At 41.8% G+C, this 26,237-nt stretch overlaps 1 protein-coding gene across 1 annotated transcript; it reads right to left on the bottom strand.

Moving 5' to 3' along the window:
* spen (spen family transcriptional repressor) lies at nucleotides 1-25,376 on the bottom strand. The gene is given in 16 exon segments (XM_005459852.4): nucleotides 1-2,028; nucleotides 2,144-2,302; nucleotides 2,512-2,706; nucleotides 2,795-3,133; nucleotides 3,258-11,043; nucleotides 11,130-11,230; nucleotides 11,317-11,430; nucleotides 11,514-11,627; nucleotides 11,765-11,890; nucleotides 11,996-12,147; nucleotides 12,228-12,428; nucleotides 12,598-12,755; nucleotides 15,013-15,627; nucleotides 21,884-21,944; nucleotides 21,947-22,203; nucleotides 24,847-25,376. Coding segments are annotated over 16 exon segments (10,593 nt in total). The 5' UTR covers nucleotides 24,930-25,376; the 3' UTR covers nucleotides 1-1,896.
* Between the last annotated feature and the right edge of the window lie 861 nt (nucleotides 25,377-26,237).

Raw genomic sequence — 26,237 nt, 5'->3', positions numbered from 1 at the left:
CAGAGTTACGGACCATTTAATGATCTTCAGAAGTAAGTTAAACAACCATTTATTTTACAGTTTAAAATGTCCTCATGGAGGAACAGCAAAATACACTCAAAATGAAGGTTGATCAAAAGACAGTTTTCATATTAATCGCTGTTTGAAGTTTTTTTTTCTTTTCATTTGTTTATCAAAATTTATAAGTGCCTTCAACATAACCATGAGAGTATTCAGCTTGCAGTCATAGAAATATTTACAACACAAAACTGACAAGCATGGTTTTTACTTTCAGCATCGGTTCACCTCCTCTCCCGTCTCTTTCAGACTGCGTTGTTTTGTTGCACAAAACAAAAAGAAAGACCCTGAAGAAAACAATTATAAGGGGGGGAGAAAAATACACGAGAGCACAGATTAAGGAGATCAGTATTTACAGCTTGGCTCAAGGACACGATTAAGGGGAGGGGTGGAGACAGATGATTAACACATCCATTAGCGGCTTGATGTCAAGTTTAAGTCACATTCTTTGCCTTTATGATCCTACTTTAGCTTTTTAGAATTTGAAAAATAAAAGCATGCATATCTGCCATGAAGTCATGGATAAATGACCTCAAGATGCAGTGCCTAATAAGTAAGAGACTTGTTTTTCAGACAGCAGGGGGCAGTACAGGACCACATGGGGGGAGAATAAAAACAGGAATAGGAGCAGAATTGCAAACCCTACAGTACAATGGTCCTTTTGAAATGAACACAGAGTTCCATCATGTAAAAGCACTGTAATAACAGAGAAAGGTTTATGAACAATACAAAAAAAGGAATCAAATCTGCCCTCCGGATGACAAAATACAAAGTCACATATGAAAATATGTTCTGATCAAATGTTTTAGATACATTGCGCGTGTTGAGTATTAGCAAAAAAAATGTTTTGGCACAAAATCAAGTTTTTTTGTTGTTTTTTGGGGGGCAAATATCAATCAGTAATCTTGTACAGATCCTCCCCCGCTGTTCCCCATCCCTGCCCCTGTCCAAAGAAAGATCTGATGATCTGTCTTGTAAAATATTCACTTGGTCTCTCCACATTGCTTCAGTCTTTAAATATTTATAATATTTACAGTTTCACAATTGTCAACAATACCTTTAGGCTTAAAGAAGATGCAAACAAAAATAAACTAATTAAATATTCTTTATATAGTCCCCTGTTGAGGCATTGAGTGTAAACTGTACAACTCCAATCGTCCCCTTACGAGTTCCTGGGGCAGGGAACACTTTGGGATGGAGAGTTGAGTCCAGAAATTAAGTAGAAATTTGCTGATGGTGAATAAGCAAAAGCATGTATGACTGATCTTGACTGATCTTGACTGATCGTTTTTCCAGGCAATGATTTTCTTTTATCTTGCACAAGCATGACTGATGTGATCACAAGAATTAGTCCATAACATGTATCATTTTATACTCAAATCTGTACAAAGTTCACAATTTCTCTTCAACATAGTGCAATGACTTCTGACATAGTCTTAAAAAAAATCACAATCACTTTTATGAAGATAAAAAATATCCCATACGAAGGTATCCATCCACAGCTTAATGAATGCTATGAATAAGAAAAAAGGCTATGCACAACACCTCCAAAAATGGCAAGAATGAAATGAGCAAATCCTCATCCAAAAATAAAATCCCCCTCAACCCTTCATATCCTTTTCAGAAAGGTATAGTTTTTGGAATTCAACATCACTGGGTGACTTAAGGACTTGGTGAAGTGAAGGAGAAAAGGTGAGTTCATGCTAAATTAGGTTGTTTTGTTTTTTCGTAAAAAGAAGTCCAACTCATAAAAATATGAGGCAATTCCAGCTTCCAACAAACTGGATGAGTCCAAAAGGGCTGGTGTTGGCTTAGTTCAGGAAAGAAAAATGGAGGTAATTAAACAGAGGCGATGACAATCATGAGGTGAGGGGAAATGCTGGATATGCTGTTGAGAAGGTCCGGGGCCAGACGTGACAAGTGGCTCTCGGAGAATTCGCAAGGTGGAAAAATCTGAACCACATAAGCTGGCTGTAAACCCAAAGAAGAAAAAATAACATGATGAGAGAACATCATCAACATCTTAGCTGTCTTAAAACACAGTAAAATGTACAAACATAAAAACATAAAATGCTTAAAGTCAAACCTGAGTAGAGCCAGGGTTGGGCACATTGATGATGCCAGCTGCCTGTTTAGCTTGCAGGTATGTGATAAAGCCACTTTTCAAGGCTTGGGTTTGACCAAGGACATCTTCTTGGTCTCGACCACAGGGTAGAGCCAGTAGCAAACAGTAGTCATTTTCCACCTGCCACAGATATCAAGTTTTAATCTTAAAATGTGTATATACATATGTAGAAAAACAAAGATAATGGCACTATCTTCTTACATTATTGCTTAATTAATTCATAGAGCCATCGTTTTAGTCAGTTCTTCAAAGTGAGGGTCCTGATTAAATCTATATTCAGCCAAATTTTAGAACCTGCTGTTCAAAGGTAGCAGAAATCAAATACTTACAGTCATTCTGCGTGCCACACTGTCCAGCTGGGAAGCCTCGAGCCTCATCCTCTGGACAATACGGAGAAGAGGACCTCCCTCTGGGGGTGGAAGGGAGCGCTGGGCCAGCATGGTGTTGCCGGAAACAAAATGTAACTGGACAGCAGCCTGGTCGTTTTTCAATGCCAACAAGCCTTGCCATACGATAGGATACTTCTGCATGAAGAAAAGAAAAAAACGTCTTTATTTTCCCTGAAAATAAATTCTACACGTGACCAAAGAGCTGGTCTGTCATTCTACTTACCGTCAATAGCTGCACCATGTCAATGGAACGATGTCCTGAATGTTCCAGTTTGGCATCAGGCCGTGGCTGTACTGAAGTCGAAGAGGGTACTGCTGAAGTAGACAGGAAGGCTGGAGGGCCTTTCTGAAGAGATAGATCTGACTTGTGTGTAAGACCCATAGGGGACATCATGGGAGACTGGTATGAGGGGGAGACTGTATCCCCCTGTATTCGGGAAATGTGTGAGAGGTCCGAAGAGGTAGCATGGCGAAGGTGGGAGCTCTCAGACTTGGAATCACTTCCACACCCATGGGACTGAGACATTTTACCACGGTTACCCAGTTCAGGATCTGGAGGTACCTGATAATCCAAACCCATCAAAAGACATCATATTTTTTATTTATATTTTATGTGTGTTTAAATGTGCTTGTTAAGTTGAATGTATTATTTGCACAAATGTAATAATCAAAGCATCTTAACTCACCTGTGAAGATGTAACACCTTGGTTAGCCAGGTTGTGTGGTGAAAACTGGGATGAGAAGCCTCGAATGTCCCTATAAACTGGAAAGGAGCCAGCACCACCTGGATGCATTAGGTGAACCCCATGAGGGTGAGGCGACACCATGACAGGACTAGATGCATGGACTCCCCGGATTCTGCTTTCACTGGAGGTTGGATGAATAAGCTTTCCTTCTAGTGGTTTGAGAGGTTCCTTTGCAGAAAGGTCAATGCTCTTCCCCGAAATAGGACTCTTTGAAGGTCCAGAGATATTGCCTGAAGATGCTGTTCCAGTCTCCGAGTCTCTGCGTGACTGTCTTGCCTCTACAGCAGCCTGTTCACCCCGTTGCTGGTGCATGAGGATGCGCTGGTGCATGTCTCTGTACTGCTCCATGCGTATGTTTGGGTGAAGTCCTCTGTGATCACTGTGAATCATCATTACATCGGACTGCAGCTGGGGAACTGAAGGTCTACTGAGTGCTTGGTTAAAGTGTCTAGGCTCTTCTTCACTTGCACTGTTGCCGCCACCACTTGATACTGAACCTTGGGGATTTGAATGACAGTGCAGAACCATATCTCGAATGACATTTTGCTGTTGTGGGTTTGAGCGCTGTTGAGACCCCGGAAGCGGCGCAGACAGCGAATCACCTCGCCTTCCATAGTTTATCCCAGGCATTGGTGGGGTGTTCATCCTGGCATCATGAGCCATTGACTGAGTGACACTGTGAGGTTGAATTATGACAGAGGACTGTTCTGAGTGCGAGTGATGCATAGCAGAATGATAGCTAGACATTGGTGGCATGCCATGAGTCAGAACAACAGATGTGCCGATAGGAGAACTGCTTGGAGGACAGGCTTTGACAAAAGGTGAAGGAGAGTGAACAGCTGTTCGTGGAGACTGTGGTTCTTGCTTAAGGTGCAGAGCTGAGCGATCATTTACAATGCCAGGGCTGGGGCTCATGCGGGTTCCAGAGAGTGATGGGTGGTGTGTGACTGGGCTTAGATTAGACTGCTGAGCAGCTTTGCCAGGGTCCATCTTTTTCGACAGAGGCTCTGACCCTAGTCCTCTCTTGCCATGCTGCTGTTGTATCACAGGTGGGTTGTACATTAAGACTTGAGAAGAACTAACTGGTTGCTGGAACATCTTTACTACACCTCCTTGGGGTGCTGTGTGATATGGAGATTCAGATTTGTCAGATCCAAGACTCTCCTGCTTGGTACTAGAAATAACAGGTTGAGAGTTATATGACTGGCCGGCTAAAAGGACTCCTGTGTGACCATAACCAGTAGGAGTTGGGGCTGCTTTGGGAGTAGGTGACTGGGATGATGAGATGACTGGGTCTTGTTTTAATTGAGATTTGGAAACAGATTGCTGAAACTCTATATCACCAGCACTGGCTTGAGGAATCTGACTAATTTTGGCTCTCATCCTGTGAGGTCCTTCGGTTTTCTGACCTGAATAACTGAGTACGACAACACCCTCAGATGTATTGACCCTTAGGCCAGGACTGGAACCAGTAATGTATGGAGTGCTCTCAACAACAGAGCGTCCTCTTGTCCCATCTTCTACTATATCCATAGCAAGGCATCGGCTGTTCTCATTGGAGTTTGATCTGAATTTTTGCTTGGGAATGGTTAGGCCAATGCTTCGGTTGCTTAGTGAAATACGTGGAGTTTCTTCTGTATCATAAGGCATTGGAATTCGACTTATTACTGAGGTAGCAGGAGAAATAATTGTATGCTGGTTTTTCTCTCCACAGTTCTGTTGTGACTCTGTCAGTGGAGATGGTTTATGGTGCATGGGCTGGGGAGGTAATTGTGGCCTGTCTTCAGAATGTAACTGTCTTGAACCCACTGCATCAGAGGGATTTTCATTCTCTGACATCCGTGAAGGCTCTGACAGAGCTGGTGTGACTATAGTGGTAGGTATAGAATTGCTATTTGACGCAGACACATATTTAGGTTCCATCAGAATTTTTCTTAACGTGCTTGAGCTTGGGTCAATGTCAGAGGCCTTGGTGTCTGGAGGCATTGGAGGATTTGCTGCAGGGGTTCCAAGTGTAGCTGATGCTTGCATTGAAGGAGTTACCACTGTGACATGACTTGAAGGGGCAACATAGATTCTGCTTTCTTCAGATCTCTGAGGCCAGTCAGGCGAAAGTGGCACTTTGGCAGGCCGCAACAGAGGTACACTTAACTGGGATACAGGTTGTGTGCAAGCAGGAGCAGGGGTAAATGTAGGAGGAGTACATGGCTCTGCTGCTTGGGGGTGCTTTTTAACACTGGAGATAGTGTTTGTGCCAGAATGAAAAGCAGATTCTTTAGGCACAGGCTGTTCAACCTCGGGTTGTTCTGCCTCTTTGGGTGTGTCGACCGTTATGGCACTTGTTACGTCTCGCCTACAAGTAGCAACAGCAGTGACTACAGAGGCTGCTGAAGTGGCCGCAGCTGTAACAGTGACTGCTTTTGAATTATTGGTTTCTGGGTCTTCTGGGATTGATTCAGGTAACTTGACTGGAGTGGACTCTGACTGAGAAACCTCTTCAGCAGCATCCCCTTTTCTGTTACCTGCCCCTTTACGACTTCTTGCCTTTTTCGGGGTTTTGGCTCTAACTTTTCCGGTTTTCCTGGGTGTTTCAAGTAAAATGGGATCTTCAGCTGCCTTAGATTCTGCCCCTGGCCGATTTGGGCTTGGTGTCACAGGACCATCATCTAAATCCCCGGCAAGAATATTGTTGATGACCATGTGAGTTTCAGGTTCCATAATCTCATTGGAGGAGGAGGATATCAAGGATTCAGGGGTGGGAATAAGAGCAGTGTAAGTGGGAGGAGACGTGAAGCTATCTGCATCTACACATGTTTCTTCTGCTGTAATTGAATCAATAGCCGCTGCAAGTTCAGTTTCACTAGCAGGATTAGCTGGCTTCTCCTCCTCAACTTCACTCTCTGGTTCCACTGCAACAGGAGGCAATATCGTAGTTTGCTCTGAAGGTGGCTCTTTATATGGTCGAGAAGGTTGCTCCACTGTAAGCTTAGCAATATTTTCGACTGCCTGCTCTAATTCCATCTGTCGTGCTAATAATGCAGCAGCTGGATCAGCTGGAAGTTCTGATTCTGAGTCTTCCTTATCCTGTGCAGCAAGCTCTTTTGATTCTTTTGGAATTTGGTCTATTGTTTTAATTTCTTCATTATCTTGTAGTACTGTCTTAGTTTTTGTAATAGCTGGAGCTTCAAAGGTCTCAAGCTCATCATCCTCTGAACGGAGTAAACCTTTTACATCATCAACACTAACACGGATCTCTAGATTTTTTAAACTGTGTGATTTGTCTTCAGCTATCTGTTTGGTGTTACGTTTTAACCTCGGTGTTTTAACTTTTGCACTCTTTTCAGGCTGCTGTCTCCTCTCTAATGGGCCAGTGTCTATCTTTTCATCATCAACATCACCAGATTTCTTTCCAACATCTTTTAATTCCTTTTCTTTTTTGTGAACTGTTGAGTTTGGATTTTCCACCCTTTCTGATAACTTGCCAAGCGGTTCAGTTTTAGGCTTAAGCTCTGGCTCGTTTTGACTTGCCATATCATCTTGTTCAGCTAGCTCTGTCGTGCTCCCAGACAGTTTGTCTGCTCTACTTCCTTTCTTGTTAGTTGGAGTAGATGGAGTCTGAGGTGTTTGCTGCTGCTTCTGGGTGCGGGGTGAACGCCAGCCCTCAGAGGCTTTCACAACCTCTACTGTACATGACGCCTCTGTGTCTTCTTCCATCAGTTTCTTCTGATCAACCTTTACTGGTGATACATCTTCTCCTCGTTTGATGCCTCTTTTAGGTGGGCGTCCACGCCTAGTATTGGTAGAAATTTGAACATCTTGCTGTATTGGTTCTTTATCAGCACCACGTTTGCGCATGCAGCGTGGTGACTCAACTACCTCTTTGCCAGCTTGGTCATCTTCATGTAGTGTGGCGTAGACTGACCTTACGTTTCGCCGACGTGTTCTCCCATGGATCAAACTTGACTCGATGTTTTGTTCAGAGTCTGATGCATGTATCGGTGACTTGGACGTTGTTTTAGAGTCAACTGATATCTTTGGTGCTTCTGCACGAGGAGATGAAGCCCTTTTGAGTTTCTCTCGGTCAATCCGTTCACTCTTACGTGTTGCAGGTTTTTCAGTGGCAGCAATTTGGGAAGGTTGTGTAGTCCGTAATACTGACAGCGGTTTTGCCCTTTTACTCTTGGGTTGTCTGCGATTTGGTAACGGTTTTATTTCAGCTTCTAGTTCTGGCATGCACACCTCACCATCTGTTTCAGTTTTCTGAGATTCCTCAAAGTCTTTTGATTCTTGATTTTCAGTTTCAGGTTCTGACTTCATAGTTTCAGGTTTTTCTTCCATCTTTGGGCAGTCAGAGTAAGTGATTTCTACAGTCTCTCGTTCAAAACCACCTAGGGAACCACCAGGAGTTGGAGGTTTATCTTCCACAATGGGAGTATGTTCCACTGTTTTACTATCACCACATTCCACCTTCAGTTCTTTTAACTCTGGTTTTGTTTCAGTTTCAGTTTCTGGTTCTGAAAGAGTAAGCAAAGGGGATCTGTTTAGCTTAACAGCAACAGGTTTGAAGTCTTCCACAGCGACAGAGTGAGGTTGCGAAACCTCAAGGATTGGCTCTACTTTTTCTTCTTTGACAACTGGCACAGGTTGATCTGAGGGCAGAGTTAAAACTTCTTTCTTTTCTTGTGGAGAAATTTCTTTAGGGGAAGGAACAAATGGTAAGGCAGTAGTGATTAATGAGGGGCTGGCTGATTTGTCATCTGCCTTTTGTACTGGCTCCAGTTCCTTATCAGGTATGATATTATCACAGTTCTGAACTTCATTTCTTTTTATGTCTGGCACTAATGAATCCTTCTCAGTATCAGGTGGAAGGTGGTCTTTGTCTTTTTGTTGCTGAAGCTCCAAAAAACGACTATGGAAAAGCACTATCGGTTCTTGTGGGATGTCACTTCCTGCAGATTCAGGCTCCGCTTCAGCAGCACCTGGCTTGTTCAAAGGCCTTCTACTTCCAATTTCTAAATCTTGATCTTTACGTCCAAGATGCTGCAACCGCCGGGAATCCTGTTCAAAGATTGAGCTGTGAAGGAAACGAGAGGCAAACAATTCCTGACGCTCTTGGTCCTGTGGCTTAAGATCCTCCTTTTTATCATGCAGCTTTTCATCAGAGTTAGTACGAATCTTTTTCTTTTTCATATACCAAGAAGGTATTGGTCGAGGTGTTAGTTCCACCTTGTCCTTATCTGAACACCTGTGGGATGCTGGAAAGCGCGAAGGGAGAAAGGACCAATTGTCTTCCCTAGAAGAATACAATGTTTTGGCTCTTTCCAGGAGTGCTTTTGTATCAGGAGTTATAGTTTTATCCAAAGCAAAGGAGTAAAACTTATTCTTTTCCAAGGATCCTGAAAGCTTCAGGTCTGTCATCCTCTTATCACGATCCCTGAGGATGTAGGACAAGGAACTATTCGACTTGGACTTGTTTTCTCCATCATCATCTGAATCAGACTGCACTTCTCCAGGTTCCAAATCCTGACCAAGGCGCTTCCGAATGCTTTCATGCTTTGAAATATCACTTTGGAATGCCATTTCCATTCTGAACGAATCAGGCTTTATCCCTCTTTCCCAGTGCTGCATTAACTCTTCATCACATCCAAGCAAGGACGTGTTAAGCTTTGGGAGATCAGTGTCAGAAGACTGAAAATGTCTAGGCATCAGGTCCAAACTGTTTTTCAATGACTCGGTGTGTGAAAATTTCTCACCTGCTGTTGGAGAGGATTTTCTTTCTTTATTTGTACCTGTCAAAGAGACATGGGCTGTTTCATCTTCCTCGTTTTCAGAAGACTGAGCAGCTCCTATTGATGATGACATGGTGTAAATGTCTTCATTGAACTTTTGGGAACTTGAAAAGTTGCGCTCTCTTTTTAATTTGAGTATTTCAAAGTCAATATTCTCTAATTTCTTTCGTTTACAGTAAAATAAATCATCACTGGCCACATCTGGTACTGATTTTTCAAAGTCTTGAACGAAATAATCCTTTTCAAAGTCATGAGTCTCACTATTTAGTCCCCTATCAGGCTCGACTAGCTTGGATCTGAGCCGTTGACTCTGTTCAGTTTGTTTTGTGCAAATATTAGTCTGGTCAATGTGCACAAATTGTTCATCTCCATCAGAGTCTCTGGATTTCGCTCTGCCTTGTGCGTTTTCAGGCATAACTTGTTTCTGTTCATTTAATTCGTCCAAATCAACGGCGTTATCGTCTGATATTTTTGTAAAACTTGAGGTATTTTCCCTTTTTGAGCTCTCTAAATCCATTTTAAGGTAGGGAGAGTCTAACTGATCTGTAGAATCTTCAGCCAGTTGCACTAGTTGTGAGTGCCGCTCCAGAGGAAGGCCTTCGGGGTTAATATCACTGTCCTGTCCTTCTTTTGGACTATTAACTGAAATCATCCGCACACATTTTTCTTTGTGGTGATCCTTTTTATGAATCCCTCTCATCAAAAGATTCTTATCCAAATCTGTCTCCTTAGCACTGTTCCACAGCTTATAAAGTCCAGATCTACCAAGGTCCTCTTCACTAGTTCTCTTTTGTCGATCAGCTTTACCAGAGTCTTCAAAACGCCTTTTCCTTGCAGCTAGACGGTCAATATCCACTGAAATGCCACTGTCAAATCCCATTTCAGATTTCCCATGTTTTTTGGCTTTGATTTTGCCATCTTTGTCAGTGACCTCCACTAAACTGTGCATATTTTTGTCTCTGGGAACCTTCCCATGCTTAGCAATATCAATTTTTGATGGCTCTGTGCGGAATGGAGGACTCCTCTGGTCAGCTGGAGGTGATGCCAGTCTCGGACTGTCACTCCCACCCCTCTGTATTTGTTTTTCTTGGACAACATGACCAATCAATTTCCCTTCTTTTTCTTTAACTCGTGTTAACTGCACCACACAAGGCAGAAGGTCTAACCTCCCTTTACTTGAGCTTTCTTTTTGGATTTTGCTGGTCTTGCTTCGCAGAACAGACTCAGGACTAACATCTCTTTCAAGTTCAGGTTCCGGTTCACATGTCTGGATAATAGGTGATGCCATTTTAAGCTTCTTAACCCTCTGTTTTTCACTTTTGTCTTTGTCTCCTCGTTCTTTTCGTCCAGTCCTCTTTTCCTTTTCAACCACATTCCCACTGTCAATTTCAAAAACTCTATCCTTCTCGAGTTTTTCACTTTTATTATACCTTTCAGAGCGTGCCTTTTCAAGTTTTTCAAATCTTGGTGGAGATATTGAACTGCAGCTACCACTTCTTTCAGAAGATCGACAACAAATACGGCGGTCTGAATCGCTTGGTATTCTCTCAGAGAGTGATGGAGATGCAGTTGGGCTAGCAGGTCGGCGAGTGGTAATGTGAGACGGGCTCTGGCTACGCTCAATGGTCCTCCTTCCATGATCGCGTCCACGATCTGTTTCAAAGCGCTCCCTTTCTCTTTCACGTTCCCGCTGCAGATAGCTGTATTTACGTATGTCCTGCTCATAAGGGTCAGCTCTGTATTCCCGATATTCCCGAGGGTCTTCAAAGTATTGTGGATCATAGTAATCTCCCTGATATGGGTCCCATTCAGTGTAGAAGTCCCGACTTCTGGCAGGATATTTTCGACGTGGATCTTCAGTGTACGTTCCAGGTGTTCTAACATTTTCATAATATTGTCTTTCTGCTTGAAACTCATATTGGGTTCGTCGATCATCCCTGCCAAGAAATAACCACAAATCTTTTTCAGTTTTAATATTAGACAGTCATGGAGTCAAATTATTTTGTAAGCCGATTTCACAAACCTTCTTTCAGAGAGAATATCATAAAAGTCTCGAATATCCTGACCAGATGCCTGCATTGAACGATAGAAGGCCATCTGACTTTCCTGATTTGCAAAGTCCACCTGAAGAAGGAAGAAAAGCTGGTTAGAGTGTATCAAGCACAATAACACAGAATGAAATTTCAGAGAAAAATCTATATTTTACTTGCCTTGATTTTATTCCCCCCTATTTTCCATCCCTTTGTGTCTTTAACGGCTGTTTGCGCATATTCGATGTTGTTATACAGAATAAGGGCCATTCCTTTCATCCTGTCAAGTACAACCTACAATAATAGCAGAAAATAAGGTAAAAAGTCTAGAAAGCAAACAAAAGATAAATAATGAGCAGAAAATTAAACAGGCTTACCTTGACAACATGTCCGTATCTGCAAAAATGACGAGTAAGAAACTGTTCAGTTGTATTCGACGCTAATCCATCCAACCAAACGCATGTCGTTGGCATACTCTTCCCAAAGCCCAGCTGCAAAAAAGAACAAAGTTTCAGTCAGCAATTCATGTATCTTTTCAACTTACACAAATTTCTATGGTTGGGAAAGACAAGAATGTTGTAATGGTGTAAAGGTTGAGATTTACAATTAAAATCAAATAAATTCTTACCTTTAGTCGGTTGTTTCCAAGATACTCGCCATCCATCTTTTTTATTGCCTTACAGACACTGGCAATGTCACAATATTGTAGAAAGGCATACTGTGGGGCTCCATTCACCTTCTTAATGTCAATATCCTTTGGAAAGTTAAATGTTCTGTCAGTAAGCATGATTATCTCACAGCACACAGCATGGCAACCACTGCATGCTTTGATTCTCAAACTATAAGAAAATTAACCTACCACTATATCTCCAAAACGCTGGAAGATGTTAAGCAGGTCATGGTAAGTGGTGGTCTTCTCTAAGTTTCCAATAAATAATGTCCGCGTGGCCTTTGGATGAAACTCATCAATCCTCTCGTCCAAGGGCCGGAACTCATTCTCGCTTTCCGTCTCTAAAAATTGCTTAGTGTGAGCTTACTGATATGCCAATGTTCACGTTTTCTTTACAATGCAGTTGGCGAAGAAAACTTACCGGGGCCATTCCAGGCTGTGACATCAATTTGCATGCCAAAAAAAAGCTTCCCCTTTGATGCTGCAAGGGCTTTCTCTTGGTCCTCTTGCTGACGAAAAAACACAAGCCCGTAGCGCTCTTCTGAAGCGCCGTGGATTTGCACAGATGTGACCTTTCCATGTTTTTTAAATTCATGGAACAAACCATCCTTCAGGCTTGTGTCTGTAAATAAAGCAAATGAACGTACCATTTAGCAAAAAAATACAAAGGTAGTTATTTTTTAAAAATAAAATTTGCCTGAATTTCATGCATCACTATTTATTTTTTGTTTTTTTACATAAGAAAAAAGGCTCTTTATGCCCACATACTGCTAGAGCACCACTAAACTAACCTGTTGAGCGCACAGGGAGATTTTGGACCTTGATGCCAAAGCTTTTACGTGGTTCATCCTTGTCAAGGGAGGATAAGGGAAGTGCTGAAGGTGCAGGCACAGCTGTTGACTGCACTGAACGTGCTGGAGAGTCATCACTTGAGCTACTGCTAGAATCACTGTAGCAAAAGAGCAACATGAATTTAGACATTAAAGCCTCATAGTCACCTCTCGCATTAGAGATGCACAATAAAAATTATGCGCCTGGTTACTGACTATCCAAGAGGAACACTTGAGAATATAGTTACATTTTTACTTCACACAAAATATACAGCTGCAATATAATAGATCTAGTATATATGTGTGTATATATATATATATATATATATATATATATATATATATATATATATATATATGCCAGAAATTACTACAAGTGCACAAACAACAACAACAACAGTTTATATATGACTTTTGTTAACACTGCTTTAAATAAAAGACCTAAAATCCAAAGACCTGGTTCTGTCTAAACTGAAGGGAACTGCAAAATTACCGAGGTTAAACATTGCCTTTTCAAAACCATGCATAATTTATCTCCACATTTCAGATTAAATATTGTATATACAAATTTTCTTTTTGCATAAAAGAGCATATAATGCATTGTGAATGTGGCCTTCCACTGTTTAAAAAAATGCAACGGCTCCCAAATGATGAGAAAAAACACGCCCCTCTCCTCCCAGTTTCACATTTAGATGCTGCATCGAGTTATGAGTACAAAACCACTTGTACATGAGTCGCAAAATTCATGGCTGCCTCATCCACCTTTTATTTCAAATGATTCCCATGTCTATCTCAGCTTTCTAGGCCCTCTGCTGTTTGTTTCCCTCTCACTTTCTCCTCCTGTGCTCAGACACTCCCGGAAGTGCTGCTGACGGAGCCTGGCCTGTGGGAGTGGGCAGGCAGCCAGCACTGGCCAGAAATTTCCAGTTCCAACTGGATCTCACGGAGGGGGGGAGCCATTACCCATACACAGAGGTAGGCAGTGAGAAAAATATAGCAGCCGTCTCCTGAAATTTCCCCATAGCACTTCCTCATCAAACCACATGGGTCGCTACATGTCGTTAAAAGCTGTGGACTCTGCTGTGTCCAAAGGTGATGCCGTTAACCCCTCTCCAGTATGTTTATTTATGCAGTGGAGTAAATCCTCTTGGGCAGACATGCTTAAAACGGCAGGATTCTTCTCCATTTGATTTACTTGTGAATTTATAGAAACTTGGATGAAAACACGGTTACTACAAATATAGCCACTTACAGCAGTGCACAAAAATGAAACTGACATCATAATCACAAAAATGCACACACAGCATACCAGGAAACATCGAAAGTCCACATATCCTGTGCCATTATGGTATTAGTCTAAGCTTCTGTATGCAAATAATTCGACCTGTGGTTAGGGTGTGTGAGAGGGTGTGTGAGATCTAGAACTAGAACTACCTAAACCTTACTTTATTTTTAAATTTTGGACAAAATGAGTACTATATTTTGCCAAATGTATCTTTAAAAAAAGACTTATGATAAGTTTAACATGTAAAGTATAAAGAACATGAATAATACATGGATCCTTACTGAAACCAGACTCAACACCACTCTAATGAAGGCAAGCTAGCTGGAAACGTAAAGCCTTCCTAGCAGAAATAAAATGTGTCTCAACTTAATCCAGTTCATGTAAAGCAGTTCAGGTCAAATCTTAACTACGTAACAATTGTGTCACTAAAGGCATCAAAGGTCATTTTCCAAACTCCTTTGGCTCCTATCAGCAATTATAACAGGGCAAAGTTTTAAAAATCAACGAGGGAGGGGTGACAATCAAACGTGTAGTAATATTCCCCGTCATGCCGTGTCTGTGAAATGTATTTTTTTTCTATCGTGCAGACGCTTCTCTGCGATTGTCACCTTCCACCCATTGTATCTCCTGCTGGGCGGAGCCTCTAGATATGACACAGTCTGTAAAACAGAAACAACGAGCCTAACTTTCCAGGTTTGGCCATAACACTGTGTCTGTCTGTGCACACATACACATGCTTGTGAAGAAAGAGACATAAAGGCAAAGTAAACACAGCCTCTACATAAATAGGTGTCACCTGTTCTGTAAAGAGCCTATGCTAACGAATGACGGAAGTTAAATGCACACATCTTGCACAAGTCTGAGTTTGTTTGGTGCGGGTGTGAAAAACATTGCGCAATCCATAGCTACAGATGATAAAAACATAAGCTGAGGAAACTGCATTTTTATTGAACACAGATAATGACGGAAATATCAGTTCATTTCCAAGTGCAGAGGCCAGTTTGGATCCAGAAGGCCACGGACTGGGATGCACAAAGGTAAACAACAGCACATAAGTAGAAATCTTGACAGCAAGATTAAGCTTCACTCACCTGCCACTCGTACTGCTGCTGGTACTGCTGACTGAGTCTGAACTGGAGGAACGGCTGCGAGAGCCTGACCCACTGTGGGAGCGTGGAGGACGAGTGGCCTGACTCACCAGTCTCTGAGGAGAGGGATTTCGTGAATGCGTCGAATGTGGGGACCGGCTACGACTGTGGCGGTAGGAACGTTCCCCACGCCGACCCCTGTCCTCCCGATACAGGTCCCTGTGAACCACACTGGCCAAAGTAAAGGGTTCCCGGGCTCGAGACTCATACCGAGGCTCGGGTGTCTCAAATCGACAAGGGCTCCTGCTGTGGGAGCGGTAGAAGCCAACCCCGCTGGAAGTAGACCCTCCGCTTCCTCCCGTTGTGGCCGCTGAAGATCCACTTGTTCCGGTGTTCCCAGAAACGGCACTAACTATAGTTCCACCGACTCCTGACGGCACAGTTGTACCACTTCCGCTGGAGGTACCAGACCCACTCCCAGCTGTGCTTAGAGTTCTCTCCCTCGCGTCACGGTAATAGTCTGTTTCATAATGCCGCTGACGGTCAAAACTGCTACCAGTACGCTCGTGAAGTCCATAGGCACTGTGATCGTACCCCCGATCCCGACTTTCAGTGGTCCTAACAAACATGAAGAAACAACAAGTTATATTAAAGTTACACTTTGGACATAAAAAGATAGCTGCTAGCATCAGACAGTGGACAAACAAAAATTAACAGGTGTGTCTGGTGCGTTTGTCAATAATTAGACACATGGAAAGATTGGGCAAAGTGTTTTGAGAAGGGCCAAGCTAGTTTTTCCCCCCATCTTAAAGAAAGCACTACACCAAGGGGATTAAAGTAACAGCTTGAGGAAACTGACCATCAGGTCTGACATGTTTTCATGGCCAAACCATTTATGGCTTTCAGATAAACTGTATCGGATTCTTCTGCAACCAAAGCTACACTAGAAATCCTCTTTCTAGAACAACAATGCTGCTATCGGACTGTTTTTCGTGCATTTCTGTCAACTCCAAGGTGTTAATATAAGCTTTATGTTCATTCTTTTTTAGATACATCAGTAAATCAACACAGAACAGCAACATTTTCAGCAAAAGGCATGCATCTGGTTTATAACAGAACAGAAATCTATATTATATATCAGAGCTACTGTAATAACAGGAATGGCAGATTATGTCATTATAGGCTGTAAAGTCCTACTGGTCTGCACACTATAACAGACGCTAAAGGCGTTTTATTAGTCAAGCCTGGTTGAAGGTTTTGAGGTGACTTTTGACGAGCCTTTTGTTTATATCGTTACACAATTTGACACCACTTGCTCTTCTGAAAACAGAATCTCCTCAGTAGCATCTTTTGTGAAGACGCACATTAGAAACGGCGCTGAAAGGACATTCTGTTCAGACCCGAACACTCGCTTTCTGAATAAAGCAATCAGAAATTAATTTGGTAATATGACTGCTGTGTCATTACAGCAGTCGTATTACCAAACTCGCCATAATGAGCGGGACAGGGCGGCAATTACCACCGTTTGAATTCAGATCAAATTATAATCAGCAAATTAGCCGTGATGTTCCGACACAGGGCAGAATATGGTTTAATATGACAACAGTTACAAAACTTCATTATAGTGCTTCTGTAGATAAAAAACATGGCGTTTATTCTTCTAGCAAGTTAAAATCAAAGGATGGTAAAATAGTTAGATTATAGAGTCAGACTTTAGAGAGGAAAAAACTGTGAAGTCTTATTTAATTTACTGCAAAAACATTATATTTATATTTGTGTAACACAGGTATAAATACTGCAAAAAAACTGCATATCCGACTTATTAAAACATAACACAAAAAACTAATCAAATATATGTCTAGTCAAAGCTTCGTAAAGCTAGTGTAATAGTAACTAAATAATACTAGTAACTGTATTTGCTGTATGTAAGCACAGTGTGTTCATAAGGCTGAAAAAAGAGAGAGGGAAAGAAAAAAAAAACCTTGTGCTGGCAAACGTCCATATCATAAAACTGAAACATCCTGAGGTTGATTTTGTGCATTGACAAAGGTCCCATAGTTCTGGTGCTTTCCAGAACCTGCACTACCTTCTTCTCTCCTCCCCTAATATTTCCTGCCAATCTCCACACTGCACAACTCACTGTCTGAAAGAAACAAAGCCTCATGTGCAAACTATACAAATGTTAACAAGACTTGAAAAAAAAAAAAAAACATTATCTCAATTTATTCCACAGACTGACTTTTTAAATTTCCTAAATGAAAATCTTTTGAAAGGTTTGGCCCAGCACAATTTTTTGATGCTTTTGTCTATTTGTCTAAAAATGTATTTATGTAAACATTTCCTTGCTTTTTTATTTGCCTGTAGTTAAACTGCATGGTCAAAAAAAAGCTACATATTAAAGTTAAGTAAGCAGTGTCAGGGTTATGAAACGGTCATGAATGAGTTTTGCTTTGTAATTGGTTCCTTATGTGTCATCACACATTTAATGGTTTTACATTTACAGTTTTTCAGTGTTTGTGCTCTACAGCTTGAAAGTGGTGATTCCACTGGAAGTCTTCTATCACTTGATTTGAATCATTTAATTAGTGAAAATTCTTGCACAAATAAAGAATGTCAGTGTTTAATGAAATCTGGTGATTCAAACCAAACAGCTGACCTAATGATCTGGACTTCTTTAGCCACAATTGCAGTGAAATCGGCTGCCTGCATCTCACTGAGACGGCATTAGATTAGACCTGGTGTTACAAAAGGCTTCTGCAATTCCTCATAAGACATATGACACAAGCATCTTTTCTTCTTCACTGTAATTTGGTAAATGATGCTGAAGATTAGATTAGGTTTTTCTTTTTTGTTTTTGTTCCCAAATCTGGCCATTACACATGTGTTTAAAATATTTATGCTCATATTTTATTGCTATATTTAAGGTGACCCCCCAAACATCCACCTAAGCCTAACCCTTTGTATTAAATTCATAACCCATTTTAACATCTTCTGTGCACCATAAAGTGGCAAACCTGGAAATATTCATCAGCGTTAAACCTTTGACATAACCGGGTAGTAACCAGGATGTCATCCATGAACTCTTTTTACTGAGGGTCGTAAGACTCAACAAAAGACTGTATGCAGCGTTCACACTGCTGAAAAATGTTGAGGGTAATTTAAGTTTAGGAGACTGACACCACGTCTGTATTCATTGCATATACATAAGAGTAGAGCAGGTTAGGAGAAAATTCTCTTTCAGCTTATTTGATTTAATCATCTGTGTGCTGGATTCATGAATAACATCTATGCTATAACGATGTCGGCTGTGAAAATGACGGATTACCTTGACCCCTAGGTGCTCTCGAAAATGCTAATGTGCTGGCGCAAGGCTCACTGCTCAGCAGATACCTTTCAATTTCTCTTCAATTTCACTCCACACAAATCAGGTTTTACATTATTCATCGAGCTTAAAAATAATTCTGTTAGACTTTTTTGACAGAATTTCCATCAGTGTTTGATTATTAGTCTACTGCGGAGCATGCTAAGCACCTGTTTTGGGATACGTGAATAGCATAATTATGAGGAGACATGCCAGCAGCATGATAAAACGCCGCCTTGTATGGAGGCTCCGTCATATGGGAGCAATGCATGCATATCCATTTAAAATCAGTATAAGAGGTTAATTGTTAAATATCCATTTTGCAGTACAAACAACAAATTGAATCTAATTGTTGAGAATCTCTTTGTCTTGCAAGCTACAACACAAACTACAGAGCTAGCGTTTAGCTATATCTAAATGTTTAATTTAATCAAAAAGAAAATTTTGAAAATAAAACAACGAAATAGGAATATTTCTTCTGGTAATCCAATAACTGGAAGTCACTTCACCACTCAGTGAGTTGCACGATTACATAGAAACATTACGTACATCTCTGTGGTTAAAAGCCAGAAAATGTAACAAACATCAAAAAAGGAAATTCCTACATAAAAATAGTATTTAATATTTAATTTAATATTAAATGTGCTGCATGTGTTTCAGGAAGGATTGTAGGTCAGTTTTATAAAACAGTTACTTAAAATATTTTTGCCACCGTACTGTTTCTAGAGTTTAAAATGTTATTTAGGATTTCGTTTTTTGTTTTAAAGCTGACAAAAATTCAAATATTCATTTAAAATGATCCAGAGCTGACAAATAACTACAATTTTCTTTCCCTTGTCACTCAACCAACGTCTTAAAAAGAACCAAAATTAAATCAGCAGAATTGTATATAAATATGTTGTTTGGGGGGGTTTTTTAAGTAAAATTGATTTTATATTAACTAATGTTTATTACTAGCAACTGGTCAGAAATGAAAACTAAAAACATTTCTGACAAACAAATATAAGCATCATGGTTCATGGACCGAACACGCTTTGGTGCACATTCAGGGCCCAGGCAAATAATTAAATCAAATTAATCTAAGCAAAATTAATTAAGCAATAAATATATAAACAAACTAAAATCTTAAAGTGTGACTGTAACAAAACTTGAATTAGTGAAAAACACGAAAAATTTATTTGATCTACATCACTTTTTATTTCTTTTCCTTCTATTTTACTGCATTTAGCCATCAGGAGAAACCCACCCTCACACTTCACTGCACATTTTTTAATCATAAGTATGTGACAAATACTTGAATTTTGAGCATTTTAAAGGATTCTGTAGTTTTTCTTATGTTAAAATATTAATATTTTATATTAAAAAGAACATCTTTACAATGATCATTCGTTATAAATATCAGCTGCGTTGTGAAGTCTAAGGAGGAGAGAGGGCTGGGGGAAGGAGTTGAAGGTGGGGTCAGGTCAGGTGAGAGGCAGAGCAAAGAAAGCAATACAGGTAAGGTTCAAACTTACAGGCAGTAATAATGCACCAGCTATTTTGGTTAGTGTGGAAAATGGAGAGAGACAGGGGTTCAAACTAGGGGGTTAGAGAGGACAGCTAAAATGCACAGGGCAGGACATACCAACCTTTTGAGAGAGTGGTAACTTGACCTATTATTCCAAATACAATTTTGGGAGATAGAACTTTGTGAGCAAAAACTGGGTAAAAATGTTGAGTGGAGAAGGGAAAAAAATGAAGAAAACTAGTTCACAACAGAATACGTAATCCTCGTCTTCAGCGCACGGGACCTCATGAGCACAGATGAGTGGTAGCATCTGTTTAGTTAAAACAATGAGGACAACTTTGGCCTTGTAGAGATCCATGTTAGGATGCTTTGTGTGCTGGAAAATGTCCGAGTCTAAATATCCATCCAAACAGGAGTGAAAAAAACAAAACCTGTGTTGTATTTCAGTCCAATGCAATAAATACATGATATCCAGGAATCCACCTTTAGTTGACCAGTGATTCCCCAACAGCAACGGTTGATGTGAAAAATTAAGTCTTGCATCTTTTGCATTAAGTCCTGCACATTCCACTTTGGCCAACACCGTTCACAGCAACAAAGTAGTCAAATTCCTTTTGTAGAGGGAAGGAAATATGGCCACAAAAAGTTAGGAATGAGGAAGATGTCATATGAGTAATCCAAGTTCTTGTTCATAGTAGCACCATACTCATCCCAACGGTGAACAACATGCATAACAGTTCAAAACACTGTTGGATGTCTTTCAAGCAGAAGAGAGTGCATGCTGTCCCAGCCTGGACAGAATCAATATGAAACACTGTTCACAGGTGCAACGCGCTGCTGACACGGTGTAATTGTATCCAAAGTTTAATTATAGTTCCACATTTAGGAAAGAAGGAGGTAATCCATAGATTTGACGTAGGTTATCTCCAATAGCATGGATGGTAGCAGTTTTCCAGTCACCATTTCCAGCAGTCTTCTTTGCATTGTATGATCCAAATGTTCGCTTTGCTCATCAAGTCTGCAAGTCTCAGTTGTTGAAAAGTTTAAAAAGAAAAAAAAAATCATCTCCACAAAAATAAGGCGGGAATAAAAGTCTTTTGCTCACTTGTTTCTGTTGATTCTACTGAGTCGCATCACCAGTAGAGGTCTCCCAGCACTCAATTTGTAATGCCCTGATTTTAGACATAATCCCAAACAAAATGAAAAAAAAAGAACCAAGAAAGCAACCCATACCTTTAGAATGACCGCATATCCTTTAAGTACTGGGCCAGAGTTAATCCAACAGTGGGGAATAAATATCCTCTGTAGATCCTCCACATGACTCCAGCCCGCGACAGAAGTACACACCTCAGTGAGGTGGGCATTATAACTTAAAGCCAAATTAGACTAATCCAAACAATGGTGTTCTATACATGTAATGTGTGCTCTTGGATGTTTGGTTACATGATGAAAAAGGGGTGATATTAATCCTCCGACAAGGGCACGTAACTCCAGATTAGGGGAATCCCGGGGACGGCTGCTGGACCACTCTCTCTTTTTCTCTCTCTCCCCCACTCTGTATTCTCTATCTTTCTCTTTCTCTCTCTCTCTCTCTTTCCAGAAATCGCCAATAATCCTGGGAAATTTTACGATATCCAATCTTTGCCCCGTATTTTCCTCAAATGATATTTCCACCTCACAGAGATGCTTAAGGTCACAAAGATAATCCCCAACAGCCATTTAAACTACTGACTATTCATTCAACTATCAGATACACTTGCAAACGTGCCCTCGTTTTAACAAAAATATCTTAGGTGTCTACCTGTAAGTAGGAATCCAGGAGCGCTGGCCGCGCTCTGAGGAACTTAGAAGGGATTCCTATAAGATTTCATTGTCGAGCACAAGCTCATTTTCTCCTCTTTAACCCCCAAACAGGTAAATGAACAGATGGTGAAAGATGGTTGGAGGTAAGGTGTTTACCAGAAACTACGGTTCCCCCTGCCTCCAGAGAAACTTTGTCCACTTACCCGTCTAGTCTGCGTTCATAGCGTCCATCTCTGCTGTGAAGCGACGTGGGGGGCCCATACACGGCCCCCCTGCCGCCCTTGTGAATCCTGATACATCCCGGCCGCGAGAGCCTAAGGACAGACTATCGTCCAGCCCCCTCGCTGCACTAGGAATTGTTCCTGGTTCATTGTAATCAGTGCGCAGGTCTCTGTCCCCCATCTTGTTGACAGCATTGTGAGCCTTCTGAGCACTTTTAATGTCCACAAAATCCACAAAGGCCGCGACTCCACCTTCTGATCCCCGCTTGGGCAGGACCTTGACACTCTCCACTCGTCCATATCTAAAGTCAGAATAGATGAAAAGCATGGTTACCACCAGGTTTGCAGCTGCAAATGTGTTGCATAACTTTTTAGGAATGTTAAAAAACACACAGGGTTCTGCACAGTCCTGAAATTGACTGTGCGTACATGTGCACATGTGTCTGTGGCAACGAGGGAGATGAGGCAATTTTGCTACTCTTACTTTCCCTACTGTGGTACTTTCTAACACGGCAACAGTAACCCAGCAACTGGACTTGAAACCCTGCCACATTGCGTGTTAATAAATGCATAGATTTTCTAAAATTAGCACGTTTTCCGAGCAAAAGGTGCTGCCATGAACAAACAGCTACTGAAAAACACACAGATGAGGTTTGAGCAGTTTATACAGGGATGGGGTTTCTTTAAGAAATTCCTCATTAATTTACTGATTTATTTATTTATATATATATATATATACATACAAGACACACAAGCACACATGCAGAATATATTTATATTATATATTATAGCCTATATTTATTTTTAAAGTGTAATGGGAGTTATAATTGCTGTATACACCCTTTTCCCCCTTGAAAATAACAAATGATCAGTTGAAGATTCAATTTTTGGGATGAGAAGCCTGTTATCATCTTTTATAGCCCCCCCACCACCAAAAAAGTGGGTCTTTTGGGAGTGTGATTTTTTGCTGTCCAAGACAGACAGTAGGGTGATCACAAAATTTATTGGCATGCCAGTTCCCAACACCGAACAGCCCCCGACGCCATTTTAGAAAAGCTGTTCACACTGCTTACTCATTCTGTCGTCCCCCATCTTCAATGACTTCTATCACACATTGGGCTGTCATGCACCTGCATACCCTCGCTACCTCTGGGTTAACGCTGGAGCTGAGGTAGCGAGCTAAAAAAAAAAAAAAAGGCTCGCCAGCACCGTTTCCCCTACTGCACAAAAAAAGAAAGAGATGATGCTGCCAGTCGCCATCCCCCCCAAACATAACGTTACGTTGTACTTCATACAGGGGGTTATGTAAATAAAACGGTGTATATAGGTAGCTCATTTTTACTGCTGCTCTCGGAGGCTGCACGGATTAGATACGAGCCATATTTGTAGCTGAGCCTCTGCATCAACCCACCGCAAATAATAAGACCGCGAGAGGGCAAAGCACCAAATGCATATCATCTGTTTTTATATTTCATCCAGCTGTAGGTTTGGAAGAGGGTGGGGGAGCTGGGGGGTGCTGTGGGACGAGTATGGCTTTCGGTTACACTGGTTATTAAGGATTAATGTTGCCATTTAGCAGCTTTCGTCCGATATGGCGACGCCCACACAGTGATAATAATTAAAAATCCAAAACAACAACAACAACAACAAAAAGGTCTCATATGGGCAGACTGATGTTTTTGGGGCAGTCTGGTTTCCAGCATATGAACGGAGAAGCGGGCTGCTATTTCCTTGACAGCCGAGAGAGGAGAGAGGCGAGAGCGCGCAGACAACCGTGAAAGCCACACGCAGGAAAAAAAATTAGAAAGAAAACGTATTTAAATCGTCATTCAGCCCGAGGAAGATAACAAAGAGCTGAAGGCACACAGACAGTCTCCAGCGACTCGCTCTTAACCAAAAGTAGCAATGGAGCTCAGTGCGATTATGGCAGGCTGCATTACAAATATACGTGTGTGTGTGTGTGTGTGTGTATACATGGATATGATGTCTGATCTCCCCTGAAATCAGATCACGCTGCAGGCTGTGCGAGTCAGCGCCGTTTTAACAACCATTTTCTGTAAAGTAAACACCACAGCGTTACAGCACTGCACATCTGCTCCGCGGCACAGCCGAGCCCGGTCAATCACAGCCAGTTTGCCGCGGCGATGTTGCAGCGTGGATGGCGGCGTGACGGCGTCACCTTTCGGCTTCCACAGACTTGTGTTAAGATGTAGGAACGGAGCAAACGGCACGCTCTCATAGATGGGTGCACAGCGTGCTAATAGACCGCGGTGTGTGTGTCTGTGTGCGTGTGTGCAGGTCTGACTGGAAGCAGTGACCTGACAAACTCACAGAGTCGAGTCAGACAGCAGAAGCAAACACTGAGACTTTATGGTGTCTGCCGGAGATGGGGCACGCATAAAAGCACGGGGCTCACCGGGTAGACTGAACTTTGTTTACACTGATTGTGCACCACAAAAACAATTAACAAGCAAAATCCCCCTCTTTACGGTTACCCGGTGGAAAGGTAGGCTGCTTAAAAGTCAGCCTGCTGGCAATGCGCACCAGGAAGACGTAAGAGGGGTGAGTAAAGTTATCACCTAGCCCGACAAGTTAATAAGCGTGTCAAAATGGCAAAACCATATGTCCGCTGGCTGCTTGGCTTGGGGTGGCTGAGGCGTGCTAGCAGATTTTGCTTTTTCGTCTCAGCTCAAACGCAGGAGCACCGTGTGTTGTTGTTGCTGCTCGGATTGTGTGTATGGAGAGAGAGAGGGGGGGACTGACAGCACAGTTGCCAAATGGGACTTTGCTACAGGGAAACCTCCTGCTTCATCCCGACTTCTCTAAAATGTGACACAACAGAGAGAGAGATGCTGGACGTGCACCGCTCTTAACATTACAAAACGCGCACAAACACACACACACACACACATACACACACGCCGCTCATTTGTGTTTCTACTCACCGCTTGAAGTGCTCAATAATTTTCTCCTCTCGTACATTTTCGGGTAAATTTCCCACCCATAAATGTCTGGTTTCCCGGACCATACTGTGTGCTCCTGCTCCCCGATCATACAGATGAGTTTGCTATGTCAGTTTCTCCCCGTGCAAAATACAAAAGCTCTGCAAAATAAACGGCGGACAAGAAAAAAGATGCTTGGCGCAAATCATTGACTGCTCGTTGTGGCCCAATGTAAACCATTAGGCTGGATCCCCGCACGCTGTTTGATACTCTTCAGTGTTAAAGCGCGATCTTGCACCTCATGAACGCGCTCCGGTCTGTTCCCGTGACTAGGCGCGTCCCTGACACCATGCGACCTTTGGGTGTCGAAAGAAAGCATGTAGCTTCCTAAAAAGATGCAGCAACTTCGCTTGTAATGAGAGGCACACCGCGCAGGCGTGGCTTTGTGTGTGAACTTCTTTTTTTTCCCTCCCCGATGAGACGGTCTTTCACCCCTGCGCATGCGTGAGAAAACCCCTGGTTGAATGGTGGTGCTTTGACATCTGCAGCTTCACAAGAGGATCCCATCAGTGGCAGTTAAGTGTGGCAAGGTGAATCACCCTGCGCACAGCACAGTGAGCCCAAGTTTGGTATTCTTTATGTTTCAACGTTGTAATAGTTCCGTTGTTATCAAAGCACAGGCAAAAAAAAAATGTCACCCCATAATTGTAAAGTGAGCCATCAGCTCACATGTTAAAATGTTACCAAAGCCTTCAGTGTTGCCCCCTGTCACCTAGCTGGTTGGCACTCATTTACCATTTGGAGTGCGTCGTAACTGCTGGGACTTTAGATCACTGCTCTGTTTGTCTGCACAACAAATCAGCAGAAACAGCAGTAGCTGCAGTCCATTCATTCATAAGAATCAGGATACTAGTTGCACTCTCATTCTAAGCACAGGTTGTGTTGAAGTTTTTGACACTTGAAGCGGAAACTTGCACACAGGAAACAGGAAACTGAAGGACAGTTGTGGGCTACTCTGCATGCTAATAATCTAACAAGATTGTGCTGTGAGTTAAACTGTGACCAACTTATTAACTCCCTGAAGTTATAATAAGTTTAAGAGATTTTTTTACTCCTTAACTTGAATTAGTGTGAATAATATCCTATGTCTGAGTAGACAGCAATCAGCAACAAAAACACCACATGAGGGCCTTTTTGTCTCGTTCAGTTGGGTTCTATACACTTTATGTTTTTTCCTTTAGTTTTGCTCTTAAGTGTGTGAAAATTGAAACAAAAATGTTTCCACATAAGGCACTGTTACAGGGAAATAGGGGAAACGACATAATTCTTAACTTATGTATCACAGAAAATAGTTTGCTTTTCACTGTCTCAAGTGAAATTACAGGAAGTTTAGG

Source organism: Oreochromis niloticus, linkage group LG20 (assembly GCF_001858045.2).
Source record: "Oreochromis niloticus isolate F11D_XX linkage group LG20, O_niloticus_UMD_NMBU, whole genome shotgun sequence".
In the NCBI taxonomy this organism is placed as follows: domain Eukaryota; kingdom Metazoa; phylum Chordata; class Actinopteri; order Cichliformes; family Cichlidae; genus Oreochromis; species Oreochromis niloticus.
Note: the sequence above shows the minus strand (reverse complement) of the source record. Positions and strands in the feature narration are given on the sequence as shown.